This window comes from Lagopus muta, chromosome 17 (genome assembly GCF_023343835.1).
Source record: "Lagopus muta isolate bLagMut1 chromosome 17, bLagMut1 primary, whole genome shotgun sequence".
NCBI classification, from domain to species: Eukaryota; Metazoa; Chordata; class Aves; order Galliformes; family Phasianidae; genus Lagopus; species Lagopus muta.
In genome coordinates, this window is record NC_064449.1 from 12588942 (window position 1) to 12601345 (window position 12404).

Sequence of the window (12404 nt, forward strand, 5' to 3'; positions counted from 1 at the left end):
GCAAAATATTATATTTAAAATGGAGACAAAATGCTAAAGAATATCATCCCCAGTAACTTTAAAGGAATGAAAAAACCACATTAACCACACACAGAACTCCTAACAATTACTCCACACACTTCTTGAATACTGCAGAACAGATTTCAACATAGGCAAAGGAAAACAAACAAATTTATTCAGTGCTATAAACTCAAGCATTTCATTCTAGTTAACAAGCTCATTCTCAATAAAAGTTGGGGTTAATTAAGTTTCTGGATCTTCTTTTTCCAGTTCATGTACTGATTTACAGCAAAGTCACAAAATAATTTGAAGGCAGTTAGATGTTTAGAAGTGACAACCTCTATATACTATATGAGACCCACCCCATGGCCTTATGCAAATCACTTAGCACAACCATTTAAGAACTCAGTTAAATCTACAAATCAAAGGATAACATTTTCCTTACTCACAGAGCTGGATTAATTAAAACTGCTGGCTTTGAAAACATCACAAAAATGCTAAGAAGAATGAATACAATTGCCTTAAGTTTCACACTTCAAAAAAAGTCTACTATGTATACAAGCTGAATCACAGTAAACAGTTGGAAACATAAGCCCAATTCAAACCATGGCAAAACTGAAAAGTTTGAAGAAGTCTAATGTCTTTGGACCCTGAAGTCAATATATACTTTCTCTTTCAAGAAACAATACTGCATGCAACATTGGATGTGAAAAGAACCAGCCTATCATAATTAGATACAATATGGATGCTCGAACACAAAGCCAACTACATAAACTAGTCGTCCTTTTATCCTAGCTAATGCTGAGGCATAATAAGGCTGTTATAAACCTGACAATATAACTCATGCTTCCCCTCAGAAGACACTTCTCTCCTTTATTACCTCGAATTCAACACCATGCGGTTGATTCATCACCTACCCTTTAAAATTTGTAAACAAGTGCCTCTGTCTTGTCTACCACCACCTGCAAGCCCGCATAAATTTACTTAATCTTATCCGTATCTACTTAATCTGCAACAAATGAAAAATATAACAACGGTCTGGCTGTGGTAGTACCACAATTGCTGTCACATGCGTCAGAACTATTTTTGCTTCTTTTTCTCTCCTGATTGCTCTGTTACCTCCGATCTTTTATCATGCCAACTTTTTTAGAAAGAACAATAATAATTTTTCATTAATTGTACTACTGCATTTGAATTAATCCAATATCTTTCAAGCTCAGTAGAGGAAGCCTAACAGGAAAAATACCTGAAGATCTGATTCAATTAGGAAGATTCCCAGAGCAATCACAGCATCTCTGCGACGTTCATCAAGCTGAAAAATTCCATGGAAATCCACTGGACACATACAGAGCAGTTTTTGTACCTGAAGAACAGTGAAGCAAAGAAATGGGGGGAGCAAAGCCAAAAAAAAGTCAGAGCAATTCAAAAAAAAAAAAAACCAAAAAAACCAAACCAAACCAAAAAAACACTCAACAAATGAGTATTAGCACTATCTTTCAAAAAAACAACAATGAAACACAATAACAGAAAAACAAAAGCAAAAAAACAACTCAGTAGACCTTGGGAAAATCCCAGCTGTCTTTTTGTAAGGACCAGCTCTACTTATCACATCCACATCCCACAGCACCCCAAGCAGAAGGTCAAGGCTGCAGCAATACTCATGTGATTATTTTCACAGTAGAGAATTGTATAATCAATGGATATCAAGATGTTATAACCACAAAAGAACAAGACAATTAGGCAAAATAGACTAGGGTAATAAACAGAATAAATGGAAGGCTTACCTGTATGCTAGGCTCACCTACAGAAAGCACCAGAAGGAGGGATCTCCAGAAGAGATCCTTCCCCACTGGTAGCCAGCTCTTAAATAGGTCTAGGAGAGGTGCAGCCTGGCTCCACCCCTTCCAGCAGCACAGGTGAATTGCCTTCACCTGTGCTCCTCTGGCTGACTCATGGCTCGCCTCAGATGCTCAGAGGTTCAGGCCATGACTCAGCAGTTCCCATACAAGAATCAATCTTGGGGGCTGTGGATTTCAGGACTCATCCAGAGCTCCTGTAATTGAAGGGGACAGTACTCTTTCCAGTTCCTGGCCACACGGCTCTCCTTTAAGCATCAGTATGTGAATGAAAATATCTAAGGGCCAAGAAAAATAAACAAATAGCAGATACTGAGAAAATCAACAACTATTTGACATGTGTTGATTTCAGTTTCCTTCAACACTTGCACAAGCTTCTTTTTGTATTTCAAATTTCTGAAACTTTTCAAACCATCACAATTAAAAGGCTCATCTACTGATATCATTTAATGCCTACTATAGTTTCTCACACTGGAAAAAAATAAATTAATTAACAGTCGGTAACAGGGAGCCAACAGCAGGACATTAAGAAACTGCCCAGGGAGGTGGTGGACCCACTGTCCCTGAAGGTATTCAGGAAATGTGGAGATGCAGCACTGGGGCGCAAGGCTCAGTGGGCATGGTGGGGCTGGGTTGACAATTGGACTAGACTGTTTTAGAGATCTTTTCCAACTGTAACGATCCTACGATTTTATGATTTGCAGCTAGGTGTACAACCAACAACAGGACTTGAGAAGAAGAACTAAATAGATGCACTGTAGCACCTGGGTGAGAATACCCCCGAACTGCAGTTCTTGGCACAGAGCTGTGCCACCCAGCACACAGGCACCAAGCCGTGATGCTGCCTCCTGACAGCCACAGCTCCAAGCGGAGCAGAGATCACAGCAGGAAGCCTCCCAAGACTGAGATCCTTCTACAGAGTAATACCTTTGTCAGATGTTTACCTCAACTATTTTTTTTCCCCACCCTGAGCAGATAACATCACTCTGACTTCACCAAATACCGCAATTGCGACCAGCTCCAACAAGGCCAGGACCAATTACGACCCACAAGCCCCAGCCCGGGCTTCCTCAGAGCACAACGCTTTCGCCGCGGGCCCACGAGAGCGCCCTCTCACGCGTGGGCACGCCGCCCCCAGAGAACCGCTCAGACACGCACAGTGCGACAAGACCCCACACAACCTCCTCACAGGCGGAGCCTCAGACTTTCCCTCGCAGCACCCAAGGGTCTCATTCGCGTGACGCGCCTCGCACACAGTTCCCACCCGTGTGACAGCCCTCCGTGAGTCACACCCCCACACGGCGCCCCCACCTTCTCCAGCGGCGCCGGGCTCTGTACGGCCAGCGACCGCGCCAGAGACAGCACCGTATTGAAGTAGAAACCCCGCGCGGTGCTCACGCCGCTCCCTCGGCCCACGCCCGCCGAAGGAGCTGCGGCGGCGGCAGAGGGCGCGGCGGCGGTCGCGGCGGCTGCCGCCGCTGCCGTAGCCGCCGCCGCTGCCGCCGCCGCAACCGTCGCAGCCGCCATTGTGTGAGACAAGTCAGAGAGCGGCTAGTCCCCTCTCGCGAGAGCGCCTATCTAGCGACATTGTAGATCACCAATCGCGCAGAGAAGATGGCGGCGGCCTGCTTCGCTTCACCGCTCGGAGCTCCCCGCCCCGCCCCGCCCTGCCCTGCCCATCCACCGACGAACCGCCCTCTCTCAGCGGAGCGCTTGGCCCACCCCGGGGAAGCGGTAGTTCCGCCCGGTGCCTGCAGGCGGAAGAGGGGGGGTTCGGTCAGCGGCGTCGTCTGAGGCTTCTTAAGCTGGGGAAGTTCGCCATGTCGGCCGTCTCGAGGAGCTACAACCCGTTCGACGAGGACGAAGAGGAGACGCGGGGCGGTGGAGAAGTATGCGGTGCGGAGCGGCAGCGCTACCTGCAGCAGGAGGCGCTGCGCCTCTCCGCCGCTACCGCCGACAGCACCGCGCGCTCCCTCTCGCTTCTCTACGAGTCCGAGCGCGTTGGTGTGGCCGCCTCCGAGGTGGGTCTGGGCCCCTGCGGTAGCAACACGGCGCGAGGCCGTTGCCCCTATCCGGTGTGGGTTTTGATTCTGATGTTTTCCCGTCCTCTGGATGCTGTCGTTAGTTCTCGGAATCGATCAGCGTCTCAGAGGCAGTACGTCCCTCCTTATCACGGTTTGCTGCTGGAGAGGGCTGGTTTTTAAAGCATGGCATCCTAGTTGGAGTCTCTTTACACAGAGAGCAGAGCTCAGCTGTGTCAGTTTCTTACTGGGTTTTGTTAACAGTGCATATATTTAGTTTTCAGCAACTCTAATAAAATGAGAAGTCTGCACGCTTAGTCGTTGATCATACTCTTGGTTCCACCTTTATTAATCATTTCCTTCATTCTCACGTGCTTGTTTTGGAGTGCAGTTTATATTCACATGTCACTAATGAGGGCCTTGCCATGATGTCATCCAGTAATTGGGAGTTTGCCTGAGCGCAGCAGCATGACCGTCAAAGTGACCGAGCTCTACCTTGTGGTGTCTGTGTCATGAATGGCTGAAATGAGAGACTGAGAATTGAGGCTTAGCATTGTCCTTGGTTTTACACCAGCATTAGCTGAGGGCAGGTCTTCTGTCAGAATGAATCTAATGAATCTTTGGACTGCTTTAGCATAGTGCCATTGAAATAACACAGCTGTGTGTATCAGGATTTGTAACTGTTAGCATTGCCTTAAAACTGCAGTAAAAAAAAAAAAATATTCTAGCTGTATTTGCTTTCTTTAGCTAGTTTGTTTATAAATCATCTAGAACAACCCAGCAATGTGAAGCAGAATCCCTTGTTAATTTCTAGTTTCAGAACTAGACGTAGTTTTCATTTGCCTGTTGTAAACCTTTGCATTTTCACTACGTTGCCCATTAGGTGCAATACTTGTTCAATCAATAAGCAGTGCAATCTGACAGAAGACCAGCATGGAAAGTGCCTGAATCTCTTTTGTAGTATGTACCGGGAAGCTAGTTGTGCACAAATGAAGTTTTTGTAGCTGGCCAATGCCATACCTGGTTGCCAGCTCTTCACTGAAATGCCCCCAGAACAGCAGGAGTAAGTGAAAAGGCTTGCAAGCCTTTAGGAGTAGTCTGCACAGTTGAAAGAGTTGTTTTGTTTTGTTTTTAAAGCACATTTATTAAAAATGGTTGGTTTTCCAGTTTACCTTGGCTTAACTAGCTTCATTTTATCTGTCAATGTCCATTAGGAGCTCATACGTCAAGGAGAGGCACTGAAGCGTACAGAACAAATGGTTGATAAAATGGACCAGGACCTGAAGACTAGTCAAAGGCACATAAATAGCATTAAGAGTGTTTTTGGAGGCCTGGTTAACTACTTCAAAGCCAAACCACCCGAGAGCAAACCAGAACAAAATGGAATACCTGACTATTATGGCAACAATAGGTAAGTCAAATGAAAATTGTATTGGGGTGTGGTACTGTTTTCTTGGGTTCAAGCAGGGGAGTTGCCTGTCATCAGAATTCTTCTGAAAGAATCTGGATCTAGAGCAATTCTTCTAAAGTATGTGTTGAAGTGGGAATAGTGCTGTCATATATATTTCTCATTCTGTTACCAGGGCCTTAGCTGTCTTCTCTGTGCTCTTTGATCCCTCTCCAATTACCTGACTCTTACAAAGAGAGTTTCCTCTGTTTCCTCACAGCGTCACTATTTTCATTCATGTGTCTTTCTCCTAAACTCCTCAATATGTCTTTCCCCTTCCTCTCTCCCCCCCCCCTCCCCCCACCTGCCAGCTTCTCTGAAATGTCACAAAAAAAAAAATAATCAAAATTTAAAAATAATGTATTGATTCTGTAAACGCCTGAGTTGGTGCCTGGTTCCCTTTTTGCTTTAACTCTGAAAAAGTTATTATTTTCCTTACATTTGTAATGGTAAGAATAACTTCAGATTTTTAGGAGTTTATTCACAGGTTATTTTTCAGAGTCGCTGAATCATCATGCTTAATTCAGTTGTATTAGGAAACTATGATTTTGCAGCATTGGTGTGCTTCTACTTAAATATTATGCATCTTTCTCAACTTTTTTTTTAATTAAAAGCTATGAATGGAAATGAATTACTATGTCTTACAGCATTTGTCTGTCTTCAGCTGAGAAATTTATGTAAAGCATGGTAGTGCTGTGTGGATTGATTTTCCTGCTTCCCTTTTTCATTTTCAATTGGAGGAAAGGAATGGGTTGCCTCCAAGACTGCAGATGTGGTTTTGTTCTTGATATCAAAGCTTATACTACTTTCAGCACTAGAACAACCAATTGTGTTTTCACTGAAGATGTGATTATAATTAGTTGTGAAGGGATATGTTGAATCAGGTCTAGTAAATTCTCTTCTCTTGGATAATTTTAATGCCTATTCTTGAACTGATTCAAAATGAAGCCTTTGATCCGTAAGAATATTTTTGGTTTATTATTTGTATTACCAGATTAAAAGAAGCAATGATGTCTAGCAAAGATCAAGACCCAAAATATCAGGAAAGTCATCCGAATTTAAGGCGCCTAGATAATTCAGGTTTGTTTATTTTATACTGAATGCCTGTCGTCAAAGTGGAGGGAAACTTGCTCAGTGGTGAAGGTAGGACAAACTGCTGACTTGTGTTGCTACCTAATTTCTGGAGGCTGGTATCCTAGCATTCCTGATTTGTAATTCTCTGAGAAAAGAAAAGCTTTCTGGTAACATCAATCTCCATTACGTTTCACATAACGTTAAGAGTCTGTCCAACAGAGGGCAGAAGTGACTCTCTAGTGGCTTTACCTGAGCAAATGTTAAATGCCGATAGAAGGTAGTAAACTTGCTTTGTTGGTAGTGGGATTTATTGGTTATTTTTGGTTGGTGTCTTTTTTTTTTTTTTTAGCTACACAATAGAGTTACAAAAGACAACAAGAGAGTGATTATAGCTTTATAATTGTTTATTTTGAGTGTGTCCAGTAGGTAGTGATGTTGGACTGCTTTTGATGCTCTTGCTAACTGGTTATATAATTACATGGCAACTATAGTCAAATTAAGTTTTGATAGCTTTCCAAAACTTGATTCTTGTTTCTTTATTATATACTTGTACTCTTAACAGATAGTGATTTCAGCAGCATAGATTCGATTTCTTCAGTGCAACGGGATGCCTATCCAAAGAATCAACGTCTGCAAGCCTACCATAAAAAAATTGATAACAACTTAGGTAAGTGAGAAAATTGAAGCTGTTTGACATAGTATGATTTTCAATTTTTTGTTCTCAAGCTAGAGAAGGCCTAATATATCCCTGATAACTTTTTTTTGTATAGTTTATATGAGCTTTGATATTAAAAAAAACACGCTTATAGATTGTCTTTTCAAATCATCTACACCAAAACCAGGAGTTCTCTTAGATCATATATTGACCATACGAAAAGCAGTCTTACTAAATGTGAATATACAAGCAAATCTCTGGTCTTTGAATGAGGAAATGCTGCTGATGTATCCCAGGGTATGAAAATAATTCCCAGGATATGTTAATATTTCTTTGAAACATGCTGTAACTGAAATATCATTAGGACAAGCAGGCTAATCCTTCCATTTTCAAGGAAAAAAACCCAATAACAAAACAACCTAATTAAGATACTAGTAGTGTTAGAAAAAGTAATGACTCAACATCTGGATTAGAGTAGTATGGTACTTATTACCTCATTATGTAAAGTCTTCAATATATCTTTCAAGATAACTGGAACTTATCAGACTGACAGCTGTATCATGCCTGTGTTAAATTGTACATTGATTTGGACCAAGAGAACTTAAAACTGCAACTTTTGAAATAAACATGTTCTGCAGAATATAGAACAATTGAAAGGTACTGAATAATTAGTGAATTTGCTGCATTTCTTTTTTTACTTCCAAAAATATTCTGAGCTGACCTTTTCATTTTACTGTAGCGTATATACAAAGTGCATGCCTTTCTGCTTACGTGTGTCACTATTTAGCTGACCTAACAAGAAAAGATTGGGAGGAAGTCAGAAAGAAATAAATCAAAGAGAAATAATCAAGCATAACAGTTAGTGGAAACACAGTTGTTCTACTCGCAAATCACGCAAAACTTACTAGCTTCAGAAACATCTGTACCAATCATGCACACAACAGCATAGTTTTCTTGTAGTCAAATTCTGGAAACTTAATTTTCTCATCTGTGTTAAATAATAAACTGCTTCAATCTTCAGTGTATTTAGAATATCTCTGCATGCAGATCAGTTGGGAAAAAATAGCTTATTATTAATACTGTGCTGAGGAAGGGTACAGTCCAGTTTTCATCAAGATCCTTTAACAAGTGAAAACTACATTAGAGGGTGCTTCATCATAAAAGTCAAATTTGGTTTTAAGCATTTAACTTGTAATGGAAATAAAGATGATTACTTTCTGATTGTAATGCAGTAGCAGTGTTTAAATTTTGCTTCTTGCATTGTTAGAGAATACTTGGGCTTGAGCAGTTGTAAATAATTTTTTCTAACTCAAGGTTTTGGAGGAGAAGAAATCCTGGTAGTATCCATTTAAAGCAATATGCTTTCTACTGCTTTGAATCCTTATGGTCAATCTCTCCTTTGACAGATGAGATGTCTTCTGGATTGAGTCGTCTGAAAAACCTAGCTCTTGGTCTGCAGACAGAAATAGAGGAGCAAGATGATATGCTGGATCGGCTAACCAAAAAAGTAGAGATTCTGGACGTCGGTATTAAAAGCACTGATAAAAAAATTCGTCAACTTTAAAGATCTAACAAATTTTGTCCAGCATTAGTTCTTCTCAGTTGTCTTTTCTCAGCAGATCTCTTTAAAAAGAAAAACAACCTTGGATGATATATATTTCTTTTTTTTTTTTTTCCTCCGTTAGGCTACTATTTTGTTGACATTAAAAGTGTGGCATAATACCTTGAATTTCTTTCCAGTGTACATGGGAAAAGTGCATTTTGAGTAAAATCTCTCAGTACTCCGTTAATTTGTGTATTACTGTGCATTGTGTGCATGGAGGAGTCCAGAGTCTACAAAGCTTCAGTATCCCTGGCCTGGAAGCTGTGATGAGAAAATCACCTACCTTTTGCCTTTTTAGTTCCAGGAGGGGCAGGGAGAACAGAATGTATTCCTTTGTTCAGATCAAGCACTGCAAATTCTGTTTACCTACAGCTATTTTATATGATGAAAAATATGCCAATTTTCAGCTGTACAAATAATTCTAAGTGATTGCCTTCTGGCATTCTTGGGGCTTAAGGAGCTAACTGTTCAATGGAAGGTGTAAAAGGTAAACTGTCAAAAGTGTAATGCAAGAATGATACTTTTTCTGTAGGTGTTCTTGTTCCTAAGATTACTTCTTCCAATGAGCAGTGGTATTTATGAGTGGATCACTGGGTACTATCAGCTTTATGCTACTTTCAGGAAAAATCAGTAAGGGTATGTTATGGTTTGCAAGAAATGTTGATTGGTAAGTACCCAAAAAGTTTGGGTAACAGAGTCACAATTAATGCATGTGTACTTCCTAAGATTCCTATGTAGCAGTTGTCACTATCTGCTCTCATTTTCTGCCCTTTCTCAACTTAGTTACGTAGGTGGTTAGTTTCTATTTTAGAAATGGAGAGTTGGTCTGCTAACCAGTGCAAACAGATGTTAGGAATTAATTCCTTAATTGAATATTTATTTCAAATAGAGGTGATTCAGGAGTGAGCAGATGCTGTGTTTTCCTTGAACACACTGACTGTTCTTAAGAAGCTCAACTGTGATGCACATACTTCTGCATTAGCTTTAGCAGATACAAAAAGTTCCCATAGATGAAGAAAAGCTCAAAAAGTTTTGAGTCTTCCAGATACAAGTTGGGTCTTCTATTTCATTGTATTCATTTGTAAATACAACTGTAGAATAACTACACTTCTGCTCCAAGCTGAAGACATGACAATGAGAACTAGATGTCTCTTTTGAAAACAAGTAATTTCAGTTTGGAGAAAACCTGTGTCAGTATTGCAATACTCTCTATCAAAACTGACAGTGAAAGGCCAAGAAGAGAGCCACTTTGTGCTGGTGCAATATTCTCTTCCAAGTTAATACAACTAAGGTGTTTAGAACTATCAGGCTTATATCTTTCATGAGTATTACATTCATACTTTTTTTTTTTTTAAAGGGAATTTGTTACATTGACTTGCTATGAAGTTCACCCAATAGGATAAAGAGACCTAAGAAAACTTGATCATTTCTTGACTTACCGTGTCTCTGGGGAATTCAACTGTAAAGACAAATGAATCACAAAAAAAAAAACCAAAACCACACACTTCTAAGGCATAGCGTTATGAAAAGTACATGAGAGTTGTGAATTAGATTGAAGGTGTGCTTCTGTTTCTCCTAACCTTGCTACTATCATTAATTTAGTCCCTAAAAAAGATAGCACTTGCAGAGACTTAAAACTGCATGAGCTTTTGAGCATGAAAAGCCTTATTTGCTTTCTCTCTAATTTATACTAATATGAAGTCTTGAAAAAACTTAATGTCAATGTTATGATCTCCCTTCTTGGTCAGTATCATAATTCTCTTTAACTGTTAGAATAGTCATGAATTATATGATCTGATGCCTAGAGAAGGTTTAGAGATTTGTTATACTAGTCTTTATTTATCAAAATCTATTAAGCATCTGTTAAGTCAGTGAAGGAATATTGCAATTATGATTGTATTTGTTGTACTGATTATAAATTTTACTCACTCCCCGTTTTATTAATAGGATATAAAGAATGGTGTTTTTACTTACCCAGTGCTGATTAATGGAAACATTTGCATCTTAAAAAGGATTTGTAATATCTGTCAAGAACATAGGATACTCAACAACAACAAAAACCACCACAGTAAATAACTCAGTGTAGGTTGAAATCTGTCCTCATTTATATGCAGATATTTCAAAACTAAGTTTTTTCCAAAGTCAGACTTCACTAACTTGCATTGTAGATTGATGTTTTTTTTCCCCACAAAGTTTGGGTTAGTGGAGGAAGAGCATAGCTGGATGATCTTGTTGTGTTACATGAAATAAATGCAGAGCTTGATTCCCAGCTAAAATTTTAGCTTACTTAATTGAGCGTTGCCTTAACAATACGTTGTCTTTCTGAAGCCAGCTCTTCATGTTTTTAGTTTAAGTTAATTTACAGAATGAACTCAATTGTTTTGGTCAACAGCTTAGCTGTATCAGCATTACTAAACGTTTTGCACATCCTGAATGTCTTTGGCCTTGAAAACACAGGCAAAGAAGGGGAATAAAAAGAAATTTTTAAAATCCGTATTTCTGCTTTGAGAGCCTTATAATCCAAGCAAACTAAAATCTCCAACATACAGAGGTTATACAGAAGTCTGACTTCTCACATCTTTAACAGTTTAATTCATTGTCTCACTAACTTGTTGTAATGCTATAAGGTGATGGGGAAAGCACAGCAACAATAGCAGGGTGATAAAATCTTTAGACAAAGGAGGAGGAAAAAAACAAAAACAACAACAAAAAAACCCCCAGCTGCTTACTTTTTGAAGGCTCAGGAAGGAAAAAACCTCCAGCAAAACATCCTTGCTTCCACTGCCGACCCTTAAATGAGGCCTGGGAGTAGGTGGATCCTGGTTCCAACTCTTCAGGTCACTCAGGTACATTGTATGCACCTGAACTCCTCTGGGCTGGCTCTGCTTTCCCACCAGGTGTTCTGTCACTGCTTCAACCTGTGACTTATCATGTGCACTGTGTGTCGTTATTTGTTTTTGCTACTTAGGCTTTTCTGTTCCATTTATTAATTTTGGTGTTTTTTTTTTTTAATAGCCTTTTTTAAATGATTGCTTCAGATGTGAGTTTTCTTTCTTAGGGAAAGAAAAATGTTGATGGGAGTTATTAATATTTGCTACTAACTGAATTACCTTTCTCAACTTTCATGCTTTATGTTTTCTGCTGATTTACATGAAGAAACAACAGTATTTTGTACGTGATATTTTTTTCTCATTAGAGTAACTTCTCCTGCGGGAAGGTGGAAATCCCAAGGTAGGAAAAAAAAACACCATGAGCTTTGCCTTTCCAATAATGCCACTTTATATATGTAATGATAGACTTTCTGTAACTTTTTGTACTCTTTTCTGTGAAGAAGTACGATTTTATTTCTTTTTGGATATTGTTGAAAAACTTACTTTGTATAAAGTATAGGACTTTCAGAAGACTCAAGTGTAACTTGATAACTTAAATTGTTTTGTCTAGGTTTGTGTTGGCATAAGATGTTCTTGCAGCATAATGGCTCTAATTAGTATTATTCCTATTGGCTTGAATAGAAGCCTAATACTAAGGTCAGAGTAAGAGAGGAAAATGTTATTTTCAGTCTACTTTGTAAAAGAATACATATTGTTTCTCAGAAAGTTTGCTAATAAATTTTTGAAGAGTTGTTAAACACTGGGAACTAGTATATACTTTCTAACGTATGTATAATAAGATATATGCTAAAAACAGGAAGGAGGAAAAAAAAGTGGGAATAGTCAGATATGTTTACTAGTTTCCTCTGTGTGTATGA

At 39.6% G+C, this 12404-nt stretch overlaps 2 protein-coding genes across 4 annotated transcripts in view; one reads left to right on the forward strand and one right to left on the reverse strand.

Annotated features, from left to right (window-relative positions):
• PI4KA (phosphatidylinositol 4-kinase alpha) overlaps nucleotides 1–3467 on the reverse strand; it is a 63319-nt gene extending 59852 nt beyond the window's left edge. The window contains exons 1-2 of one of the 3 annotated variants that reach the window (XM_048963666.1): nucleotides 3168–3467; nucleotides 1247–1363 (exon numbers count right to left, since the gene is read on the reverse strand). In XM_048963666.1, coding sequence (XP_048819623.1) covers nucleotides 1247–1363; nucleotides 3168–3383 — 333 coding nt within the window. In that variant the 5' untranslated portion in view covers nucleotides 3384–3467. Of the gene's footprint in view, nucleotides 1–1246; nucleotides 1364–1784; nucleotides 3130–3167 lie in introns of those variants that run through there. The other 2 variants (XM_048963665.1, XM_048963667.1) reach the window with 2 other exon arrangements.
• Nucleotides 3468–3546: 79 nt separating this feature from the next.
• SNAP29 (synaptosome associated protein 29) lies at nucleotides 3547–11846 on the forward strand. Its single transcript, XM_048963669.1, has 5 exons — nucleotides 3547–3877; nucleotides 5092–5288; nucleotides 6319–6404; nucleotides 6961–7065; nucleotides 8460–11846. The coding sequence occupies exons 1-5, from the start codon at nucleotides 3677–3679 to the stop codon at nucleotides 8615–8617; spliced, it is 747 nt and encodes a 248-aa protein (XP_048819626.1). The 5' UTR covers nucleotides 3547–3676; the 3' UTR covers nucleotides 8618–11846.
• The last annotated feature ends 558 nt before the right edge of the window (nucleotides 11847–12404 follow it).

Bases quoted from the DNA above. Each gene is read 5' to 3' on its own strand.
- SNAP29 (XM_048963669.1), top strand. From the start codon at position 3,677: ATGTCGGCCGTCTCGAGGAGCTACAACCCGTTCGACGAGGACGAAGAG. The intron at 3,878-5,091 runs GTGGGTCTGGGC...AATGTCCATTAG, and splicing joins TTGGTGTGGCCGCCTCCGAG to GAGCTCATACGTCAAGGAGA. The intron at 6,405-6,960 runs GTTTGTTTATTT...TACTCTTAACAG, and splicing joins AAGGCGCCTAGATAATTCAG to ATAGTGATTTCAGCAGCATA.